The following is a 23672-nucleotide window of genomic DNA, read 5'->3' on the forward strand; positions in this document are numbered from 1 at the left end:
CACGCAGCGAGCGGGGATGCTCGTTTGGTGCTAGGTGCACCCGAGCCTGGCCACGGGGAGGCAAGGAGAGGGCTGGAAGGAGGCACCCGGAGCTGGCTCAGCACCAAAGGGCCTCACTCTGCACACAGATGGCTGAGCCCTCCCTCCTGCCAATGACACCAGCACCCGGTGCACGGAGCGCTGGGGATGCTGCGGGCAGCAGGGATGCTGCAGGAGGGTACCAGGACCCCAGGGGGAGCTTCAGACCTTGCTCGGCGCACTGCAATCAAATTTTTTAATTATTTTTTTCCGTAGTTTCACTTCTAAGACCTCAAGAATCCATGTTATTTCTAGAATAAAGGTGCCACGCACAGTTCTACTACTTGCACTGCAGCTGGGACACGAGAAAGGTGCTGCCAGATGATGCCTTTCCTGAGTTAATATGCCTAACTCTGACAGCATCTACCAGCAGCAGGGAAAACCAACAACAGCAACACCGAGAAAAAAAAAAAAAACAACAAATATTGTTTGTCAACAGTTTCAAGGCTGACATTTCCCTCCAGTGCATCTGGGAACCAAATCCCAGAGCGCCAATATTCTTAAGAGTGAATTTCATTTCAGTACAGAGTCATACAAAGTTTAGGGAAAAAAATAAAATCAAGCCCCAAAGTAATTCCAGGAATGATTTTATTCACACAATATCTCACTGAGAAGTAGACTGTCAGAAACCTTCCCCCATTTTCCACCAAAATAGAAGTTCAGTCCAATTCCCATAAGGTATTTCAAGCTCAAGTACTTCAAGAGCTGTGTGCTTGGTCAGGAAGCATTTCCATTAAGCTGTTTCCAACTAGCTCTCACTCCTACATCTGCACAGCTGCTTTCTTCCCAAGGACTTCCTCTGGGGCAAATTCAGCACTAAGTGTATTTGCTGAGGATGCCGGCAATCGGGGGCAGAGAGCACAAGGGGGAAGGAAAGGAGCCAGGTAGGAAATGACCTGTATGGGATGGCTGTAGAGGGGCTTGAGAAATAACACGGGTGCAAGCCACAGGCAGGGGAAAAAATTAAAAAAAAAAAATCAGAAAACATTCCCACTAAATTCCTTCCTTTCTTTACATTGCTTGTAGCTTGCTTTCTGCAGTAACGTGAGTAAAGTCACCCCAGCAGCAGCTCTGAGTGGTGTTTGGCATTGCAAATAAACCTGAGCATTGCTGCAGGGCCGAGCTCCCCAGGCAGCCTGCTGCTGCTCCGCCAGGCCTTTTCCTCAAGATGCTCCTTGCACGGACCTCAGCAGTCAGGAGCATCTCTCCAAAACCAGCCAGCAAGACTCCAGGCCCTGCCTACTCGCTCAGACACCACCCCAAACCCTGCAAAAGATGCAGTCGAGGGGAAGGTCAAGATGAGACAGACGCCTCTTGGCACTGCTGCACATGATGGTTGAGCCAAAGGAGCACTAGAGGAGACTCCTCCAGCCCCTGAGAGCTCTGGTGACAATCTGGGCACAGCACGAGCAGTCTGTTGAGGCTACCACGCAACTGCACGGCCAGAGAAAGCAGGAGGTGGAGGTAGAAGCACATGAGAAGGGGCCTCCATCACCTCCTGGCCGCCCTCCGCTGCTGCTCACGAGGGCTCACAATCGATTCCTCCAGCATTAAAAGCCAGTCATGAGCCCTGATTGAAGAGCACAAGTTTAATGGACTGAGAGCCTGGAAAGAGGCCGAGAACGACCAGGTCGATTTCTGCATTTACTACAAACCAATCACCAGCTAAATAAAGAAATAAAAATAAGCTACACCTGTCAATCAGAAGAAAACCAAGATTTATTATTATTTTTTTTTTGCATCCAAGGGCACCAACACATGCATGGATGTGCACCACGACCCTGCACACACTCCCAGGTCCCTGACAGCATATTCCAGCAGCTCCATGCTCAGGTATTTGCAGGAGGAAAGGGAAAGCAGGTGCTGGGAGCAGGGTAGCATCTCAGCACGAGCCTGAGCATGTGGAGAATGGACCAGAGCCAGGGGCACTGATCTGTCCCTGGTGGTCACCACCTGCTGCAGGGCCACCGTGAGCTGTCCCAAAAGGACAAATGCACTAGGGCTGTCTTCCCTCCCCTCCAAAAGCTCTCCCAGCATGCTCAATTATGATCTGTTTCTGGAGATCCTGCTCCCATCCCTGCGCCCTGGGTGCATCAGGAGCCCGCTGCCACCCAGGACCGAGCTGCAGCAGCAGGTCCCACGGCACCGGGGTAACAGGCCTAGGCCAACGGGGAAAACACCAAAACACCTCTCCCCACAGCACATGGGGTAATTCACCCAGCAACTAACAGCCGCAAAAGGAAGAAATCAGCTTAATCTTCCCACCTGCCGAGCATTTCAAAAGGTACTGTTCCTAGTGTGGAGAAGACCAAACCAAAATCACTCCATGGCAGGTATACGCCCTCCTCCCATCCCACTTGGGCACAAAGGCAGCCAGAAAGGACAAGCCAGAACTTCAGCTAGCAGTCTGAACCCACGGGCCAAAACAGTCCCAAATGATCAAGTTGAATTGCTATTTTCTTATTTATTTTTAAAAGCCTTGCCCAGCGTGGGGTTGGCAGGACCATCCCGCTGGTGCACAACACTTACCCACAGGGGTGTCCTCGTTGATCAGCAGGTAGGTGTCGAAGAAGTAGTTTATGAAGTAGGGCAGCCGGTTGCCCCAGCCTGGGAAGAGGACAAAAAATTAGGTGTTTTTTTAGTGGCCTTGCAAGGGCAGGAGAAGCTCAGGGCAGAGAGTGGGATCAGGCACCGCTGGGCAGAGGGATGGTGAGTGGTGCCCCCAAACCAACCCCAAAGCCAGCTGAAGAAGGGCAGGGATGGCTCCTACAGAAGCCACGACCTTTCTTTTTTTAGTGTTTTCCTTGGCAGGGTGGAGGCAGAGGGGGACCGAGAGCATCAATTATTGTTTTAGCGGGTGATTAATACCTTGCTTTGCTCCCACGGCTGAGAGCCTTTCGCCTTGTCAGCCATCCCCGCGAAGCCTCACGCAACTCCCTCCCTTCTTCCGTGGCACAATCGCCTTTCCCTCTAATTGCCTCCTTTCACCTTTAATAACCAGGCTCGCTTATTTCTGCTCCCTTTTTCAGGCAGCCGGAGGAGCGGGAGCGCAGCCCCCATGCCACCGCCTCGTTAGGGACACGTAGAAAGGGGCAAGAGGAGGTCTTAGCCCATACACCCTGTGCCTGGTTGGGTTATTTGGAACTAATGGCATCTCGGGAGTCTTCGGGGCTTGCTTGCACCTGCTGGCCATCACAGGGCCAGCAGCTTCTGATGGGGCTAGGTGGCACCAAGCAGCCCTTCCCATAGGGGGCTCCTTTCTGCACGCTGCTGAGCTTTAAAACGCATGTCTTAATATTAGCAGTATACCAAAAATAAGTTAAATCTTCCAAATCCAGCCGCATCAGGCAGCGGGATGCATTTAAAAGGCCAGCGTCTGAGCACACAGGGGCTGTGTGCTGGAGCAAGGCTGGCACACGAGCTGCTGGAGGAGGCAGGAGCTCGCGAGGAAGAGCAAGGCTGTCACCTCCCACCCCAGGGGGCACCAGCAGGCTCCAAGGGATCACCATGAGTGTGGGTTTAGAGGATAGCACCTGACGTGGTTTCACAAGCCACCAAGCTGCCTTGTTCCCACTAGCAGAGGAGTGACAGGGCAGTTAGCTGCCGAGGCTACACGCGATGCCCCACGGCACGGCAGGGAGGCTGACTGCGCCTGTCACTCAGGGCTAATGGCATGCACCAAGCACTTCATCAGCCTGCCAATCTGGGAAGCCATCCTGCGGCTCTGGGAGGGGAGAAAAATGCCTTTATCCCAAAGGGCACGGTGCTATCGAAGGGACACACGTTTATCAGCAAGCGCCACGCCAGCAACCCCCACCCCCCCAGCAGCTGGGGCTTTGGCCCCTTCGTGCAAACAGCCCAATTTCCATGGAGCTTTTAGGTTTTGTGCCTGTGCACCCTGCCACACACAGAAACCCAGCCCAAGGGGCACATCTGTGACACCAGGAGGCTCTTGTCCCAACAAGCACTTGTCCCAGAGGTGGCCAGGCTCAGCCCTGGGGTACCCCACCAGAAACACAGGCACCAAAGAGCGAGAGCATCCGTCACAGCCCTGTCTCTGCATGCCCTGCGCTCTCCTGCGAGCTGGTACTTGCTCCAGCTGGAATTACAGGAGAGCTTGAGCGGCTCGGAGAGGAGTTATTTCCCGCATGGCATATATTACAGTGTCGTTCAGGTAATCATTTTGCTGTTGAAAGCACAGGGAGAGTCCTGCCACGTGTTACAGTAATACCTCTGCTGTTAAACAGCTAACGAGCCTCTGGCTTACGTCCTCGCCTTTTGTCTGCTCCCTCTGACTGCCTGCAGGTTTTAGTTGCACGAGGTGACCGAATACCGTGCCTGCCACCACGTCCACCACCAGATGTGACCTCTTGAACCCACACCTGGAAGTTACCAAGGTTTTCCCACTCGGATGCACCAGGAGCATCTGCTGGGGCCACCAGCACATCCTGATCCTCTTCCTCCTCCTCTCCCATCCCACCTGCCCTCTTCCAGGAGGGGTCTGGCCGGCGTTCGGCAGGTCTGCCCAAAAAAGCAGCCAGTGCACATCCTGGATGCCGAGCACGGCAGGTACCAGCCACGAGCCTTACTTACCCAGAGGGACCAGCTCCAGGGCCAGGAGGCACAGCAGAAGGTTGCTGGCAGCAGCGGGACGCCTCATGGTTCCTGTCAAAGGAGAAACTCAGCATCAAGCCCGGACACCAAAAATATTATCCGTCCTCCCCAAAGCGGGCTGAGGGACGCAGTCCTGCCCCAGCTGGCCCATTAGACACATTGACATTTTGTTAAAGCTTGGCTTTTCTCAGGACGCTTCACCGAGGAACCCCAAGGCACATCAGGGAAGCCAAGGAGCCGAACAGTTGCACCTCCACTGCTCGCTCGGCTCCTTTGCATTCCCTCTACCCACAGCCACAGCTCCAGAGCGGGGCTCGATGATGCCCTGAAGGGCCACCACTGCTTTCCCCTTCCCTGCAGTCCCAACTTTGGGCGCTAAATCAAACCAGGATTAACCCAGCCAGAGGACGCCACACCTGCTTCTCAGCCAGACACTTAGCATGCTTTATGCTCCCTTTCCAAAGCACGTTCACCCATCCCCTGCAGGGGATAAGCCACGGGGATATAAAACAGCCTTCCTCATCCTGCTGGGGAGCCCCCAGCCCAGCCCCAGCGCTGCGGGAAGGGGCGGATGCTCCTCCAGGAGCCTCGGAGTAATAGCTAGAGGTATTTTATTTTTACTGATAGATGTGTCAGAGAAGACAGTTCATAACAACTCTGTCACCATTTCCCCAGAAAAGGCCTTAAATTCTAATTTCTTCAGCTATTTTACAGCGGGAGAACCTTCAGGAGGAGAAGGGATGCATGCAGGTAGGAATAACAGCAGGTTGCATTTTTGGGGCACCTTTAGGGAATTCAGCACAAGCCTGGGAAGATATCTGGGGTCAGCACTGCTCAACTTTTAGGATCAGTGTGCTGAACTCCCCCAGAAAACTTGAAGGTCCACAACACAGGCAGGGCAAGAGAACTCAAGCTGCCACCCCCAATGCGCCCGAATTATGCGTGCTCAAAGCATCAAGCCCCTCTGCACTGTGCAGGGCAGGAATGCCACCGAGGAAAGCACTAACTTTCTCCTAAAGCAGCACCTCTATAAGCCCAAGTGAACAGAAACATTATTTCCCACCTTCACAGACCATGATTAAAAAGCAACAGGGCAGTGGAAAAACAATTTGTGCGATGCAGAAATAAAGGCGGTTGACAGCATCCCTTTCGAGTGTCATGATAAATCTAAATATTGTATATTCCAAGTCAGTCACTTCATTATGTAAGTAATTGCCTGAAATGTCATTTTGATTTTTGTCTGTCTTCATTAACAGTGCAGCTCTTCACTGGCTCTCGGAGACGGTTCACTCGAATATTGCAAATTTAGGAGCGGTTTTGAGAAGTCTCGGGGGAGAACTTTAAAATTGTGACTAAGAGCATATTAAATTGCACCTTGTGCCTGAAAGAGGCTCTTTGTAGGGAGCCTTCGGAGCAGCATGCAGCATAATAATGTCCCTGGGCAAGTTGTCTCTAGGAACTTAACCGTGGTCTCCTGGCTGCCAAGGCACTAACGCTGAACCAGAGACTTCCCAACCGGTCCCCGAGGCACGGGAGGCAGCAGACAGCGCCATATTAAACGGTGACGGATGCGAGCCAGAGGAGCCTCTACAGCTCTGCAGGCAACTGCTTTAGGAGTCAGGGGCTTGGAGGTTTAGGAAGCGGCTCAAGACCAGCAGAGCTTTTTAATCCCACCTGTCCCAGATGCCTCCTTCACTAGGAAATGCCACGTTTAGGGGTGCGGCGATGCTGCACAAACGGCACCCACCACATTTAGGAGTGCAGTTAGCACGTACAAACTGCAGGAAGCACCAAGCACAGGACACCACCGTGGCCTTTCTGCATGCTGGTTCATGGACAGACCAAATAATTGGTGAAATCACGGAATAATCTCTGTTGGAACAGATCTTGAGGGTCACCAAACCCAACCATCAGCCCAACATCCACACATCTCACCTCATCTCTCCCTTCTGAGGCCCCCAAGGGGTGTTGGGAGCTGCTTCTCCTTCAGCTCTAGAGGTCTGCACCTCTGAGACAGACCCTGCAGAAGGTCCCCGTGCCAATAACACATCCACCAGGAGGATCCCACCCGCCTGGCTAGGAGGAGCAGCCACCAACCACCGCATGCTCCGCACCGAGCTACTCTGTGCAAAGCTGGCAGCCACGCACCCAGAGCCCGCCAGCATCTCTCCTCCAAGAAATATGGACGGGAGCAGAGACGTGCCGGGGCTGTGCATCACTCCCAGGGTGCTCGAGCGTCGCCTTCCAGGCTGTGCACCTGTACCGGTTATTTTTACACACACTGCTGGGGGGGCTCACATAGCAAAGCAGTTTGCACGCACACAAAACACCCGTAATTGCTTCTGTCGGAGCAGCAGCGGCTGCGCCACGCTGCCAGAGATGCTCTCACATTCGAGCTGCTGGTGTTCCCAAGCAGCCCCCAGCCCCTTTCCCCCCACCTGGTCCCCTCTCCCCCAGCCATCGCCGCAGTATCTGCGCCTCGAATTTATCATGGCAGCCTCCCCGTTAGCTCCGCTCTGGTCCAGGAGCATAAAGGAGAAATGAGAGTGTAAATCAAAGCGCCTCCCCCATGTCTTTTTCATGCAAGGAAAAAAGGTACACGGGTTCTCTGCTCCTTCCCCAGAAGCATCTTCTCTGGGGACACAGAGCAAACAATGGCTCTGCCCCATGGCTGGTCCACAAAAATCAGCATTCAGCACTGCCCCACCAAGAGCATCTGCTCCTAGATGGACTCAAACCCCCCCGAGATGCTCCATGAATCCCATCACGGGGCACTGAGCCGTGAGGGTCACCACCAAACACGTATGGGAGAATCCCCTCCTAAAACCCACTGCAGAGCCGTGGTGGAGTCTGGGGGAATCCCCCACAAACACCAGCACCAAGCCCTCCACCCCAATCCACCACCACACATCCCAGCCTCTCCATCCTGCCATTCCCCCAGCCACAAGCACTGCCAAGAATCCACTTTTTTATTTAATTCCTTATGACTTCTTAGCTAGGTCTCTACAATAACTAGGATTCAAAAGGTGGGGAAAAAAAAAGTTAAATTTTTTTTTCCCTCCATGTATTGGCATGAGCAATACACAAATCATAATTCCTAAAAATAACAAATTGCAGAACAGGGTAATCAGGAGTAAATTGATATTGATAAATAAGCTTTTCTTCCACGCAGTAGGTGGTTTATTTTAATCTAATGAGTTTTATATTTTCTGAGCTTTCAGATTCCATGATGAAGAGCCGTCTGCGCTAGAATTACGAAGCACTCTGAAATATTGTAATTTTATGGCTCATTTTGTCAGGACTCTTGAAAATGAGATTTGTTCCCAGTGAAAAAACTTGCCCTTTTTTATTCTATTCCCCGCGGCGAGGGGAAAAATTCCCCTGTTAAATAAACACGGGCCAGCACATTCGTGTGCACCTCGGCGGGGAGGGTGGGCGCCCAGAGCAGGGAGCACAGCCGCACGTTGGGAGAGGGACTCAGGATGCTGCCTGCTTTCCTCTCTGAGCCCAGAGAAAAGCTTCCCACATTTACACCAGTTCAATCCTCTCTCGAAACAAGGAAAGGAGTTGAAGTGTTTGTTGTGAGCTGCCAGAAAATGTTTGTTTTTCCGATAGGAAAAAAGCATTAGCTGCAAGACAACGTGAGCTTATCGGATAACCAAAGGCTCCGGTCCAAAAGAAAACATCCCATTTGAGCAGAAACGTCTGGACTTCAGTCTGGCCTAGAAAACTTTGTCCCACTTGGAAGCGAAACGAGTTCTCCAAGTGCCATAAAACAATCCCAATAACCCCACAGCTCTGTACAAGCAGCAGGCTTCAGCAGAGATAACCCTACAGAAAGTCATCTAGGAACAGAGTTGTGGGTCTGAGCACCAGTTGTACCTGCAATATCAATATCAGGCAGTATTAAATCACCCCGGGGTCTTTGGGAAGGGACACATCCCCTGCTGCAGCATCCTTCCATGGTGAAGGCACCACCTCTCTTGGGTCAATGGAAGATGCCTGATTTTTTTATTTTTATTTTTGGCTAGGGCAGCTCTGAGCCTGCAGCTCCAGTTGCTACGATGCCTGGGGTGACTAGCAACCATTTTCCATCACAAAACCTCTCCTAGGCTGGAGCAGCCCAAGCAGGGGGTAAGGAGACCAAGCCGCCGGGCTCCCAAACAAGGAGCCAAGGTGATGGAGATGGAGACACCAAGGAGCAGATGGTGCCAGCATGGAAAGGGAAGGTGGAAAAACAGCCATAAACAGAGATTGGCAGAGACAGGTAGAGACACCCTACTTAAGGGAAAAAAATGATGATAAGCCCTTAGCCTCAAGTGCTGCCATACCAGACACCAAAGGCAGGAGGAGCAGGATGAAAATTGAAGGTGTCCAGCACAGCTGGAGCTGCTCTGATTAGGGGCAGCTCAGCACCTGTCTGTCCAAGCCTTTGCAAGAACCCAGCCATGGCTGAGCACCCGTTAAGGTGCCCAGTCCCTGTCCTGCATGCCCTCCTCAGAGCTGCAGCTCCCCAAGCACCAGCATCCCCTTATTTCCACCAGGAAACCCCTTTCCCTGGTGATTTTACACCCCAAAGGGCACCTTTCTCCCCCGAAGGATATGCATGTTATGCAATGGCTAGAGTGGGGCAAAACAATTCAGACTCCGGATGCAAAAAGCCTTGCTGAAAGCCACGGGACCACAAAACAGTAGAAACCAGGCAGAAACACCATTCCAGCCCCTGGTGATCAGTGAGCCCTGGGTAATATTCCAGATATCTGCAAGACTTGGATGAGCCTCGTGGAAAGCACTGGGACTCCCCAGCTCAGCTGCACAGCCCATGAGCTGAAATAGGATCCCGGAGCAGCGTGAGCACAAAAGCATGAATTTTAAATATTTGTAGGTCTTGGGCCACAAAAGTCCCAAACTAACCCTTGTCCTCCTGCAGCGTTATTGAGGATGTTACTAGAGGAAGCAGGATGCTATAGGGAGAGAAGTTCTAGGACACACACTTTCAACTATTTGTGCTCAGACCCTAAGCAAGCATTTAGTCTGAAAACAAACCTCCAGAAAAATTTGGAGAGTGCACAGCCCATGCCCAAGCAAACGCTCCTGCAGAGCGGGGCTGCAAGCAGCTGGGATGCTTTCCACCCTAATGAGAGGCCACAGCCCATCAGCAAGTCAGTCCCACAGCCTAATTTACAAAGAATCAGTGCTCAAGACCAGCTGTGCCAAACATTTCAGAAACTTGACAAATTCAGCCCTTTTAAGACATCCTTGCCACCCCGGCTGCTCCGGGGGAAGTTCTCCCTCTTTCTCTGCCCATCCCCATCGGGATGGCAGGGAAGCTGTCAGACCTCAGGCTGTGTACCAGTTGGGAGTAGCAGAAGCCATTCCCGGTGCTACCACCCCCTTATTTTTGGGTACAGCCCCCAGGGGGGACAAGTAACTTCCCTGAGCACCGCCTGGGTGCCCTTCCAGCCTGGCTCCACAGCTCCTGCTTCTTGTGAGCATTGTTTCTCTCACTTATCACCAAAAAAAAAAAAAAAAGTGAGAATATCAATTTTTACAGTTGCCCATAAAGGGAATGTTTTACAACTCGGTCCTAAAGCACCACATCGTGCTCTGATGACACGCTCTCGACTCCGTGCCGCAAAGCGCACAGCGTGCCCTCCGAAACCAGAGCATGGGGCTGGGGAGGGAGGGGGCGGCAAAGCAGAAAAAATTCCGATTGCAAAGGGATTTCCTCCCCAGGGGAAGGGGGAGAGGCAACATTCAAACTCCCTCCCTCATCACCCGCCTGGATTTTGACAAAAGCAGCTTTCCCATGGGGATGGCACACGGAATAAAGCGTGCTCCGTCTCTCTCCTGCACCGGCCAGTGCACAATGTGCTGGGGACATCATGGGCACCCCCACATCTGCCCTGTCACCAGGAGGGCTTTGGGGGCCTCACAGCACAGAAAAACACAATCAAACGACACCAAAAAAACACCAGCACGGAAAACTTCCCATTCCAGCACAACGCCCCAGCAAAATAAATAAATAAATAAAAGAGGCAGCTCAGGGAGGTGGCAGTGGTTGGCACGAGGGGGCTGGCAGCACCATTGTGGGTTTTCTTTGGCAGGTCTTTACTACCAGTACCATGGATTTTTGTATTTGCCCAATTAAATGCCAGTAACGAAGCCCCACAGCTGTATTTTAATTGTGACTGGGCACAGGCTGTTATTTACCTCCCTGGAGTATCCCCAACCTTCGGTGTTGGATCGGAACAAGAGGTTCGGTGCTGGGCTGATCAAATCAGGGAAAAGCTGTCCCTGCCTCACAACCTGAGCCTCCTAACGAAGCCCTAAGTCCGTCAGTTAAAAGGGAGGTTAATGTAATTTAGCTGGCTGTTTTTAACAGGGAGCAGACTGCGCTCTTGAAGTTTGAGGATTTTCTTTAAATAAAAGCCGCAGCCGGCTCGAAGCTGGAGATGCCTGACCAGCACCAAGCTGGATGTGCACAGGGGTCAGCTTTTGAGGTGGCCAGGGAAGGATTTATTTAAATAAAAGAGGACTGCCCAGCTTTGTCAGAGATTAATGAAAAGATGAGCAAGCAAAGGAGTAGGGGGAAAAAAATCTTAAATAAACCATTTTCTCAAGAAATAACAAGAAACTGCTTGGGGCGAGTTCAGCGCTTTGAAAAGCTGTTTTCCCGTTTAATATGGATTTTGGAGAGGATTAAAGAAATCTCCTTCCTTCCAATTGAGCCCTGCTTGGCCACTGCCAGCCCCGAGCACCTCTTGGAGGCGGCTGCAGCCCGGCTTTAACTCCAGCCTCCCGCACACTCCCGCACTCGCTGCCTTTTGTACAAGTTCAGCCCGGGAAAGTTTACAGCTTTTTCCTCCTCCTTTAATCCAGGCTCGAAATCATAAAGCAGGGAGAGGGATAAAGGGCTGGGGAGGGGGTTGCTTTGTGGTCTGGGGTCAGACCAGCAGCCACAAGCCCATTTATTTTTTGCCCAAAGGGAGGAGAACTGAATGCTCTGGCTCCTGCCATGGAGAGCACGGCTCTGGATCCTCCCTAGCTCCTCTCTCCCAGCCACCCCCCCCCCCCCAAAAAAAAAAAAATATATATATATATAATATCTATATATAACAATAACGGTGAGGATGCTCACCCCAAACAAGTTGTCCCCTCGGCAGAAGCAAAGCAAAGATGCCGGGGGAGGGATAAGGGGCTCAAAGCCGGGGAAAAAAAAGGGGGGGGGGGACAGCCCCGCGCATCCCTCCCGTGCAAACCCACGCGGTGCCCACGCAGCCCGGCGGGGGGGACATTACCTGTGGCGGGGCGCTGCCCTTGGGGACATCACCTGTGGCGGGGGCCGGTCCCAGAGCCAGCCCTGAGCCCCCCCCCGGCCGCCAGCCGCGCCGCCGAGCGAGCCCAGGCAGCAGCAGCAGGAGGAGGAGGAAGAGGAGGAGGAGGAGGAAGGGGTGGGCAGGAGCCCGAGCGGCGCAGCGGAGGCTGGCGCAGCGCCCCTCGCCCAGGTAAGGGGGAGTTGCGCCCCCCCACCCCGGGCAGCCTGCCCCAAAGCCCCTGCTCAGCACCCCCAGGGGCTGGGGACCACGCTCAGCCCCCCGGGGGCGCGGGGTCCGGCTGGAAAGGGCCCACCCCTGCCTCTTGCCAAGAAACTTCAGCCCGGGGAGCGTCAAGTTTTGAGCCGGCCCCCTTGTCTCAGCCCTTTGGGTGCCGTTTCCCCGTGCTGGCAGGCCGGGGAGCGGGGCGTAAATCATACATGAGCGGCAACGCGACACGGGCAGCGCAGCGGTTGTTGTTCCTCTCCCTTGGGTGCCTCGGTTTCTAACACGGTGTTCTCGGCACGGAGCTAGCAATACGCGCCTCCAACCCTTCGTGCCAGAAGTCCCCGCTGACCCCACGAGTGACCACGGTGCACCCGTGGCCTCGCAAGCATTTGGGTAGGGACAGGAGGAGCGACGCGACCCCAGTGGGATTAGGGTTGCACACCCGTCCCCTCCCCACGGAGGGGCTGGTTGTCACCCCGGTGTGCTCACAGTCAGCGCAGCTCCTGCTCACCCAGGGCCCTGCACTGAGAGGAGCATCAGCCTTCAGCAGGATATTTGTCCCTAAAAGCCAGAGGAAGAGCAGGTGGCTTCCCCACACCTCATCTCCATCCTCAGCCTGGTCCCCACAGGACATCACGGGGCAGATCCCTGTCTCCAGCCCGAGCCCTCCCTACAAAGACCCTAAAGACAGCAGCCAAATTCACCACTTTCACCCCATTCCTCATTTTTTTTTTTTGGAAGCAACAGAGCCCCATAAACCCCGCCTGAAACAAGGCAGCCCCCTAAATGGACAGGGCTTTGGGGCCATACAAAAACCCACAGCCACCCCCATCTCAGGGGACCTCACCCCAATACCCCACCCTGAGCAGCTCCTAATTAAAACCCTAAGTAAGCTTTTTCCATCCCTGAAACCTCTCGTGGAGCCACACACACTCACCTGCACATCCCTCCTTCTGGAGCTGCAGTGGGCAAACCCCTCGGCAGGAGCAGGAGGGGATAATTAAACCCTTGCCTCTCCTGCACAGCTTCTGCTAATTATGCAATTACCTCGGCTCCTCCGCCGATCGATTTGGGTTGGGCAGGGGGCTGCTCCCATGCCCCCACAGCCATGGGGAGCCCTTGGGATTTGGGAGCCCCCCCAGAGTGCACATAGCACACAGCAGAGCCAGCCCTGCACCAGGCAGGCTGCAGCACCCATGGGGGTTAAAGAGAAGTCCCTGAGGTGCAGCTCACTAAGAAATAATTTCTTCACATCATGCCTGGGTTTGCTCTCAGGTTAACGTGCCTATTTAAATAAAGCACATCTCTCCCCTGCTTAATTCTCACCCCGTTCCTAAATGCCGCAGCCCTCAGCCTGCCACCCCGCTCGCACCCGGACCAGTTTTTTTTTTGCTGGACTTCAGCAAATTTGCAGAATTAATTTGTGCAAGACTCGCACTGTTTTGTTTTTTTTTTTGTGACCACCTGTGCAATGCTGCTGAGCACAGGGCTGACAGAGAAGCGTTTTTCTGGTGGGAAATTAATTTCCAGGTCCATTTCCCATGGACTTTGAAGGCCAATATTAGGATCCTGATTTTTTTTTTACGGGTTTGTGGGTGAAAGGCTGATGAGGAATCTGAGCAAAGCGATGAGGTGGCTGGTGTTTTTTCCCTCTGAAAAGAGCTGAAAGGACAGCTGATTTCTTTATTTTTCCTTTAAAAGTAGAGAATCAGTGGATTCAAATTGCAAGTTTATAGGGTGATAGCTTATTCTGAGGGGGAAGGAAATGTTTGAAGACAGTGGGCTGCGCGCAAGCCCACTTACTGTGCCTCTCTCCATCGGCTGCCACCTCCAGCTTCGGGAAGAGCCACACTTGGGGAAAAAGTGAGGGGATCCATTCCCCAGGAGATTATCGCGACAGGAGGCAGAGCTGGGCCCCTTGTCCCCCTGGGGGCAGCCTGCGGGGCACCACGAGCATCCCTCCCTCTCCCAGCCCCGAGCCCAGCCGGTTTCTGCTCCCGTTTCCATCCTGCTCGGCGCAGGCAGAGGGGAAGGTGCCATCTACAGGCACAGCACCCACACAGCACCCTCCTGCTTGCTTTCTGCCTTCCCGGCCCTCTGCCCCGCTCTGCTCTGCCCCTTGCCCCGCATTTCGGGCCGTCCTGGCCGAGCTGGCACCCCTGCAAATGAAGAAGGCAAGCAAGGGAAATGAGAAAGAGGAGAAAAATGAGTACGTAACACCCAATGAAGTCTCCTTGATGTGACTACTGGACAGCAAGAGGTGGCTCTTGACTATTGAAGTGAAGGTGCATGGAAATACTACACGGGTTTGGCACGGAGATGCTGGCACTTGGGCTGCTGCTGCTCGATCCTAGAAACAAAATCACAGAATCACAGAAACACAAGGTTGGAAAGGACATACAAGATCATCTCGTCCAACCAAATGACAAAAAGTGATGCCTGCAGGTCTCCAAGGTGGTGCATTTAAAGCAGGAGCCACGTCCTAGGGATGAAGATCCAACCCCGCGTTGCCCCAGGGAAGAAAAAAGGCACGGCCAAGATGCTGGGCATACTCAGGGCTCGTGGAGCATCCTGCGTGGAGCTCGTTCCCATTTCCAACCTCTTCTGCTTCGTATTAAAAGCATTCATCAAAGCGGGTGGCACATCTCGTGCGGCTGAGCACCAGGAGCGGTGCAGGGAGAATTAGGGGAGAAACTTTCCGGGCGCGGTTTGTTCTCCCCGTGCAGCCCGGCAGAGCACAAGCCGGTCTAATCACAAGCTACAGTCCTTCGCCATCTGCTTGGAGCCTAATTACAAATGCAGGAAAATAATGTGCCTTACAATTGCACCAGTAAATGCTGTAAATGATTTAAATGCATGCATATGTTCCCTGCAGAATTCAGCATGCATCTGCAGCTCCTTCTCCTCGCATTAGGCTCACAAATCAAGGGAAAAAATACCCAGATCTGACGAACAGAACGTCCCTAGGACGGTGATTTTTATCCCTCTTTCTTCCCCCCTGCTGGAATGGCAAACGGGGCTTTTTTGTAACAATTCATTCGACAGCGTTTTCCTCGCTTCCATTTAAAAAAACTGTTGAGCGCTGCTGTGTAAATATAGTACAAATTACCCCATAAAGCACGCAGAAGGAGCACGGCAGCCGGGCAAGCCTGCAGCTGGCTGGCGCTGTTTCAAAGCGGAGCTGTTTGGGGCACAGAGCTCGCCCACGGGGTCCCGGACCCCCAAATTTCCATCCCCCCCCCCCCCCCCCCCCCAGCTCAGCTTCCATCCACCTTGCTCCTGGCACTGCAGCTGCCTCTGCTTTGGCCCCAGCATCCCAGGAAAATGCTGAAAGGATGGCTCCTGCCCCAAAACGCGTGCGGCCAAGAGGCAGCAGCGCTCCTCTTCTGTCCCTCGCCAAGGCGACGCTGGAGGGCAGCGAGGTGGGTTCAAAGATGCTCCCACCTGCCAAATGCTGGCAGCGCCGTGCCAAAAGCCCCCCGCGCCTTGAAGGCTGGTGTTACAGATGGAGAGCTGGCAGGGAGCAGCAGCCCGACCCCGCAGGGCGCTCTGCGGAGCGGGGACAGCCCACGCAAGGCTTTGGAGATGAGAAAGTCGCTCACAGCCCTCGTGAGATGGGCAGCACGCCCTAACGCACGGTCCCTTGCCTCTCAGAGCACAAGGGTTTGCTTTGAGGCCCCTAAGGGGCACAAGCCCTTGTGCTCTGAGAGGCTCTGGAAGCAGGGAGGAGCTGACATCTCCACGAGGACAGACAGGGCACAAAAGAGGTCGGGCATAGGCTGGGTTATTTCTTCTGGGCAGAAGCTGCGACAGATGCAGCTCCTCCGCTCGCTGCCCTTTCATCCACCCCCCTCTCCCTACCAGCTTCCCAGTGTTAGTTTTCTGCCTTCAAGGCAACCGCAAAAGACCCGAGAGCATCACCTGCATGTTTCCCAAAACACTGCTCCAGCCACCAGCATTTACACAGTATCAAGAATTAACTTTATTAGCGACAGTACCAGACCATCAAGTGCTGTCTCGAGAGGTATTCGGTCACTTCCCTCTGTAACATCACAGGGAGGACGAGCAGAGCAGCCCGTAATTAGCAGGACCTCATAACCTGGTACCGGGCAGTTCAGGAACCAGCCCAGCACGACACCTCTCCCCATAAAACCCCACCGAGGCCACCTGAAGCTGAAGACATGAATATTTGAGATGCCACCTGCAGGTGCTCAGCCCTGGGTATTTCCACCTCAGAAACGATTTCACACCTGCAGACAAGAAGCAACTTGCACCCAGAGCAAGTCAGTGTCCAACCAGGGAAATATTAAAGCCATCACCAGTGCTTGTGCACTGCAGAGCCTCTGTGTGCAAAGCTGTGGGCCGTACAGCTTAGCCTCTGTACCACGTGCCCTATAAATTTTCCACCCGTGTCAGGATTTTATGATTTAAAAAAATAAAATCACCCGAAGCTGCACATGCATCGCCCAGGAGCCCAAATGATGCCGAGAGTATCGCACTGAAGGCACAACATCAAGCTTCGTCTCTGTAAGTGGCCTGGGGTTAAACCCAGTGGGCTACAAAGAAAATAAAAGAGATCCGTTCCTCTTCCAGTAATTCTAGTCACCAAGTCTTACAGGAAGGGTTTTCCACAGATACTCCCCCCCGAGGCAGCAGCTGCAACGCCAAGCTATGCCATTGCCTCCTTGCTCACTGCTTCCCCTCTCCCAGACCATAAATTTAAGAAAATAAATATAATAATTGTGTGTAGCCCAGGCTGCACTTGCGCAGAGCAGTTTAAGTGGCTTTGAAGCCCTCTGGGTGCCCCAGCACCTCACCCCCCGGAGGCATTTGGGGTCCTCCTGCGGGAATTAACCAATTCACAGCTGCACCCCGCAGCACGGGAAGTCCAACAGCCACGGGCTGATCTCAGCTGGAACAACTCAAGCAAGCAGAAGTGCAAGTGAGGAAGTTGCCCTCACACACGCCAGGAATTCCCTTTCCTCAGGGAAATCCCCCCGAAACGATGCCCTGCTGCTCCCTGCCCTCCGAGCTCCCTTGGGACCTCGAGGGCTGCAGGATCTTTGGTCTCATGCTGCCGCCAGGCTTTTACGCAGCAAGCCGCCATTTCCCAGGGGGCATTTTAAGGAGGGAGAGGTCTCTTTGGCCACTCGGGTGTCCCTGCTGCGTCCCTGAGCTCGGGGCTTTTTGGTCCATTGGTTTTGGTCCCCAGCTTGTCCTCGGGGGGCTCCGGGGACACGCTGCTCTAGATGAGGTGCACGATGAGCACAGAGCACGCGGAGCCCAGGGCCAGCCCCAGCACCAGGTACAACGTCATCACCACCCCCGCTGCCTCGGCCAGCTCCTTCGGCACGATCTTGGGGCCGTAGACGATGGCCAGCGTGCCCAGGTAGCCGTTGCTGAGCCCCAGCAGCGCTGTGAAGGCCACCGGGTAGGCGTCGCGGGCGAAGAGCACCGTCTGGATGTGAGCCCGGGGCTGGTAGTTGCTGAGGATGAAGAGGGGGAGGAAGATGGTCCTGAGGAGGACCAGGGCGGGCAGCAGCTTGCTGTTGGGGCCTGGCGCCTGGATCCAGGCGGTGATCTGCCGCCCGCACCAGTCGGCAAAGTTGTACAGGAGGAAGCTGGTGAGGGGCACAAAGTACTTGGTGCTCCACGGGCTCCCTGAGGTCTTGTGGACGGACTCGATGTTGGAGGAGAGGGATGGGAAGATGATGATGGAGACAAAGAAGACGTAGAAGAGGCAGGAGCCCAGGGCAGCCGTCTTGCGCAGGATGGGGCGCAGCGGGGGGACGCCGGGGCGGCCGGGCAGCAGCACGCTGCTCGCGGTGCCTCCCGGCTCTGCCTCGTCCCCCATGGGGTCACCAGGCAGCACGGTGGCTGGGGACAGGCTCTCCTGGTGGCTTCTCAAGTAATATCTGAAAAAAAGAGAGGAGGGAGGTCGTGAGCCTCATGCAAAGTCATACAGGTGCTGGAAATCTGGGAGGAGCGCACGTCAGCATCCTCTTCTCCCACCCCGGGGACGGGAAAAAACAACAAAAGAAAACAAAACCAGTTTGTGGTTTTGGTCGGATGGCGACATCCCGTGGGTGCTACCACCAAGCCCAGCCCATACCTGGAGTACTGCAGGCGGGGCAGCAGGAGGTAGACCATGATGCAGACGACGATGAAGATGTCGGCGGTGAGGAAGTAAGCCAGGGCGCTGTCAGTCACATCGGCCGCCGCCGCCAGGTCGACGAGGGACGCGATGGCGCTGAGCGTGCCGCCCATGGCCTGACCTGACAGACAGACATTTGTGGGGCACAAAGCAGCGGGTCCAAACCATGCCCCAAGGCTGGAGGGGGCTCCACAAAATCTGGCAAGGCACTGGAGCACCAGGCAGGCACTGCCATGGTCCCCCTGCTCCTTAAAACACTCCTTTCTTGGCCCCGGGAAATGGAGATGGAGACGTTCTTCCATTTTTTCCCTTTCCTCTTGGCTTCTCAGCCATCCTACTGCACATTCATAACGCCTCCTTCCCCCCTTTTCCCTGCAGGGAACAAATTACAGCTCGAGCCATGGCTGCTCGGGGGGATGTTCCCCCCAGGGACAGGGATGGTGAGGGTCTGTCTCTGCCGAGCCCCCAGCGCTGAGCTTTTAGGGTATTTACAGAAATGAGAGTGCCGGCTCATGTGACCCGTTGTGCTTCTCGTTCAGCAACTTCCCTTTAGTTCAGCCTGCAAGTTTTGTGCCTTTTTTTTTTTTTTTTCAAAGCAAAGTTAAGTTTCTAAAATAAACACCGCGTGATGCAGGGAGGGGGAAAAAAAACCCCAACAAACCAGCAACCCAAGGGGACCCAGGAGCACGATCCCACCAGGATGCCCATGCAGGAGGAACCCTCCAGTGCTTGGGGACACGAACCTGAGATCAGTGCCTGCGAGTTCCTCATGGGGAAGCGGCTGCTCAGGCCCAGGATGCTGCTGGTGAAGACGGTGGAGGCGCCGCTGACCACCACCACGCAGGCGAGGGTGAGGCCGAAGAAGAGGGGGGTCCAGGCTGATGTGTCGACCTTCACCAGCACCGTGATCACCAGGAAGACGGAGAGCATGACGAAGAGCGAGGCCAGGATGCGGACGCTGGCGGGCACCCTGGGGACGGCAAGGAGGAACGGCATCCTTCCAAACCCACCCCAAACCCACCTTTTGCTGTTGCCTCCCCATTTTATAACCGTAACGTGACGCAGAGAGCATCTCCTCTGCTGTGAGAAGGAGCAAATTGCATTTAAAGTAAAGAAAACGAAGGGTAAAGGGAGATAATTAATTGTTTGAGCAACTACTCGTTGCTCGGGCTCACTTTTGGGGCAGAAAGGAGGAGGAGGGGAGGGGGAAGGTGCCCACCCCACACCTACTTGTTGACCAGCAGGAAGTTTCCGACCAGGCACAGCACTGAGGGCACGGTGGAAGCGATGGAGATGTAACTCTCAAAATAGTCCTGCCAGGAAAAAGGGGGGAAATAAATGGTCAGAGAGAAACATTTTCAAGCAGAGGGACGTGATTTTCCCTCCTGGCCTCCCACTCTGAAAGAGGCTGAGGCTCAGTGGACATTCACCTCACGGCCTCATGCATCATTTGGGAAAACAGGCTGGAGCACGGGTCAATACCACCAGGCTGGTCACGGCCAGTGGAGAAGATGGACACAGAAAGCAATAAACCACAGCAAAAAGTGAGATTTCCATGCCAAGACTGCATCTTCAACCCACTTTATGCATCACGCTGTTAAAACCCCGTCCGCTCCATCCTCCTTAAGGTCCCTAAAACCCCTTTTTTCCCCCAGGAGTCCCAGCCAGCAGGCGGGACGATGTTTGCAGGGAGGACAACCTACATATGAGACCCCAAATGAGATCCTCCCCGGGCCCCCAGCAGCCACATCCAGGGGGAATCCAGCACCTTTGCTCTCCCCGCCACAGGTTTTCCTGCAGCTTTGCGCTGTAGTCTCTTAATCAGTTTGCAAGCACATTAATTTGTTCTTCCCCATCAAGGGCTTTACTGAAAGCAACAAGAAATGTAATAATTGCTCCTGGAGGGGCTGCATATGCGGAGACAAACACCTGCAGCTACTGCATCAGCTTGGGGAAAAGCAGCAGGATCCGAGCTCCGCAGCCACGCACCGAATTAAGGGAGAACAGACAAAGCGACCTGCTAAAACTAAGCCTTATTTACCAGCCTACCTAAAAAAAAACATCAAAAAAACATGGATATTTAGTACACTTTCAAGTTAATTTTCTTTTTGAGGTGTGTGTGGGGGGAACAAAGCTTTAGAGAGCTTTCCACCAAGCAGAAGTATATCCATTCTTAAACCACTTGCTGTTTAAACCACTTGGTGTATCCATTTTTAAACAACTCGGTGTTGCCCCAAATCCCAATTTGCAAGCTCAGAAACCAGCAAGGTTACCTTGTACCACTGAGGAGCAGCAAGCACCAGAGCATCGCCGCGCCCAGCGGACGGGAGCACAGCGCACCGGGACGTGTTGGGCTGGAATCACAAACCACCTGCAAGCTTTAAGTCCTTGCCATGGCCAGATTGCTTCCCACAGCAGAAATGGGGGCTGATGGCATTATTTTTGATGAGACTCAACCACCACGGAAGACCCAGGTTGCTCTGCACTGAAGGAATTAAAAATCCTCACGCTCAGCAGCATCCCGTACACATTTGGACACGGACACATCACCAAGGAAGAAAACAAACTTGACCATGCCCTTACTCCAATTAAAGCACCAGGGGACAAAAAAAAAAAATGTGGAAAGAGGAAAAACATCTTTTTCAACAAAGAAATGGCTGATCCAATCATGGGTACCTTCAAAACTAGCACAGTTTGTTTGTGCTAAGCTATTTCTGAGCAGGAAATACTGGAAGCTAAGTGCTGCGATTCCCAGAGAAATCCACCTGTGGGATGCACCTTCAGAAACACAGCAACAAAACTTTAAGCAGAAGGAAAAAATCCAACAAAAAGCAGCCAGAATCAGCAATAACCACCTACTTTACTTGAAAACAGCTGCTGCAAACCTCACCTCCTGGGGGGTGCGATGGGGAGGAAGGAGCGTCCCCTTCGCACCCTGCTCTGAGCGTTAAAATCAGCCCAGCTCCGGATGCTGGTCAGAAAGCACGGAGGAAACGTGGGCATTACATCCAGCTCTGCCCTCGTTAATAAAAAATGTGCCCAAACCACCTGGACAAGCTGGGCAGCAGGAGGGCTGGCTGTGGGCTCATGACGCCGACGCTTTTTCCAGCCACAAAGAAATGGCATCACCCAGTGCAACGAGCGCGAGGAGGCAAAGGGAGGCCACACGGCCCGGGCAGGGTTGATTTTGGGTGGCTCCTGGGTGGTTGAGTCTCAGGGACGATTCTCTGGCCAGCAGCTGGATCTCAAGATGGCAAAACTCTGAAAATAAAACTGATTTTGGGTGCTTGCGGCACCGGGGGTGGCTTTTCTGGTCTCCAAAGGGAACAAGCAGCGAGGACAAGGAGGAGCAAAGGAAGGTTTTTGGGGGGAGAAAAAGTGCTTTGTGACCCCCTTGCTAGCAAGCCTGCTGACCGCTGGCTGGCACATCCAGATCTCTGTTCTGTATGCCAGCAGCCAGAAGTTTATGGCTGCAGGAGATGCTCCGGTCACACCTGCCAGACCTTGAAGGAGAAACCGTAAAACATGTCGGGGGAGCAAGACATTGCAAACCCCACACTCCTGTAAAACCCTGCCACCGTGGCTGCCATCACCTCCAAACAGCCACTGCAAGGAAGAAAACACTTAAAATGTGTTCAGTGCCCCGCCAGGAGTTCAGAGCAAGTCAGCACCGAGCTGCGAGCCCGGCCCTCTCGGAGCTGGCTGGGGAAGCACAGGAGCACAGAGTGCAAGAAACGCACAGAAGGAAAAATCATCCTAAGAACTACAGGCTTGCTTACGGGCCAGACTAAATGATTTTTTTTAAGGCGCCATAAATCCATGCCCTAGTACTTTGAACACAGGTAAGGGTCAGGCCACAAACTACTACAACTTTTAATTATTTTTCTTGCAGATATTTGTGCTCCCCCAATAAATCCCCGCCCTAGGCTGGCAGCACACAAAACCCCAGAGGATGCTCACCCACCTGCTGGGGAGGCGGAGGGAAAAGGAGCGAGTTAAGGTGGAAAGTGGCTGTTTTGGCCCTAAACACCCAAGGGTAGCTGCTCCTTTGGGCACGCCGACCTGCAGCGGCCATGCACTCACCCGCAGGTCTGAGGGCGCCTGTCCCGCCTGCTCCGAGCAGTTCTGCAGCTTGTACACCCAGTAGTGCTTGGCGGTGATGAAAAAATTCCAGGGCAGCAGGGACCCGATGCCCAGCAGGAAAAAAATCACGTAAGCCCCATTGGAGTGGTCGCCTGGCTTTCGCCCGCCGGGAGGCTCCTCCAGCAGGGGCTCATCGTCTGGGGGAAAGGTGCTGGCTGCCGGCTGCATGGTGCTGCAAGACAACCCCAAACAGGCTGTTAGGGTGCGAGGGTGGTTAGTTATTGGGACAAGGCAACTTGAGGAGCTGAATGGGGTCAGGACAGGGTGCAGGACCCCATAAAACCTGGGAGAGGTGCGATGGGGTCAGGCGGGTGCAGCAGCATAGCAGGGGAGGTGATCATTAACCAGCCCCGTGGCCTTGCGCTCACTTTCCCCCTTGCAATGCAGGAACCCTCCGCGCCTACAAGGACAAAACCCCATAAATAACAACCTGGGAGCACCCAGCCCTTTGCACCGAGACCCCCAAAGCAAGCTTTGCAAGCGCCCTGAAACCCACCAGGAGGGCTTGTGACCCACCCCAGCATCTCCCCGAGGCTCCTCCACACCCGGTCCCCCAGCGGCGCGCTTTGGGGGCAGGTTTGAGAAGGAAAGGGACAGCCCCAAACCCCGCTGAGCACCACCCGCTGAGCACCACCCTCCCCCGGGTGGAGGCAGGGAGGCCGGGCTGAGGCCAAAATGCCGGAAATGGGGGATTTTGCAGGAAAAAAGCCACCCCAAAAAAAAAACAGAAAATCCAAGCTGTGGATGGGGTGGGAAGAACCCGGCGACCCTACATCCCGCCCCGCAGCCCTACCGCCCCCCGCCGCACTCACCCGAGCCGAGCCGAGCCGAGCCGGGCCGGGCCGAAGCTCCGCCCACTCGGAGGCGTGGTCCCGCCCCCAATTAGCACCGCCCCAATTAACCCCACCCCCAGTTAGCCCCGCCCCCTTCATTTTTCCTCTTCCCTCCCCTTTTCCCCTCTTTACCCCCCCTATATCCCTCCCCTTTCCCCTCACTTTTTCCCACACTTAAAAAAAAAAAAACACTTTTTTCCTCTTTTTTTTCCCATTCTTCATAAAACCCTTTTTTTCCTCCCCCATCCCCCATTTTTTTTTTTTTTAATTCTGAAGCCCCTTCAGGCCAGCCAGCAGCATGGCCCC

General features: G+C 54.1%; 2 protein-coding genes across 6 annotated transcripts in view; both read right to left on the reverse strand.

Annotated features, from left to right (window-relative positions):
• CDH23 (cadherin related 23) overlaps positions 1-13526 on the reverse strand; it is a 132590-nt gene extending 119064 nt beyond the window's left edge. The window contains exons 1-3 of one of the 3 annotated variants that reach the window (XM_083844376.1): positions 13174-13526; positions 4672-4743; positions 2608-2685 (exon numbers count right to left, since the gene is read on the reverse strand). In XM_083844376.1, the coding sequence (XP_083700502.1) occupies positions 2608-2685; positions 4672-4738 (145 nt within the window). In that variant the 5' untranslated portion in view covers positions 4739-4743; positions 13174-13526. Of the gene's footprint in view, positions 1-2607; positions 2686-4671; positions 4744-11993; positions 12612-13173 lie in introns of those variants that run through there. The other 2 variants (XM_083844375.1, XM_083844379.1) reach the window with 2 other exon arrangements.
• A 2668-nt stretch (positions 13527-16194) lies between these two features.
• Positions 16195-23415, reverse strand: SLC29A3 (solute carrier family 29 member 3). Of its 3 annotated transcripts, none has more exons than XM_083844395.1 (6): positions 23346-23415; positions 22474-22705; positions 19621-19703; positions 19134-19360; positions 18349-18511; positions 16195-18151 (listed from the first exon to the last, which is right to left on the reverse strand). In XM_083844395.1, the coding sequence occupies exons 2-6, from the start codon at positions 22699-22701 to the stop codon at positions 17482-17484; spliced, it is 1371 nt and encodes a 456-aa protein (XP_083700521.1). In that variant the 5' UTR covers positions 22702-22705; positions 23346-23415; the 3' UTR covers positions 16195-17481. The 3 variants fall into 3 exon arrangements, with proteins under 3 accessions (XP_083700521.1, XP_083700520.1, XP_083700522.1); XM_083844394.1 differs by lacking the exon at positions 23346-23415 and adding an exon at positions 23050-23320; XM_083844396.1 differs by lacking the exon at positions 23346-23415 and adding an exon at positions 22817-22951.
• Between the last annotated feature and the right edge of the window lie 257 nt (positions 23416-23672).

This window comes from Anser anser, assembly GCF_964211835.1.
Source record: "Anser anser genome assembly, chromosome: 7".
Taxonomy (NCBI): domain Eukaryota; kingdom Metazoa; phylum Chordata; class Aves; order Anseriformes; family Anatidae; genus Anser; species Anser anser.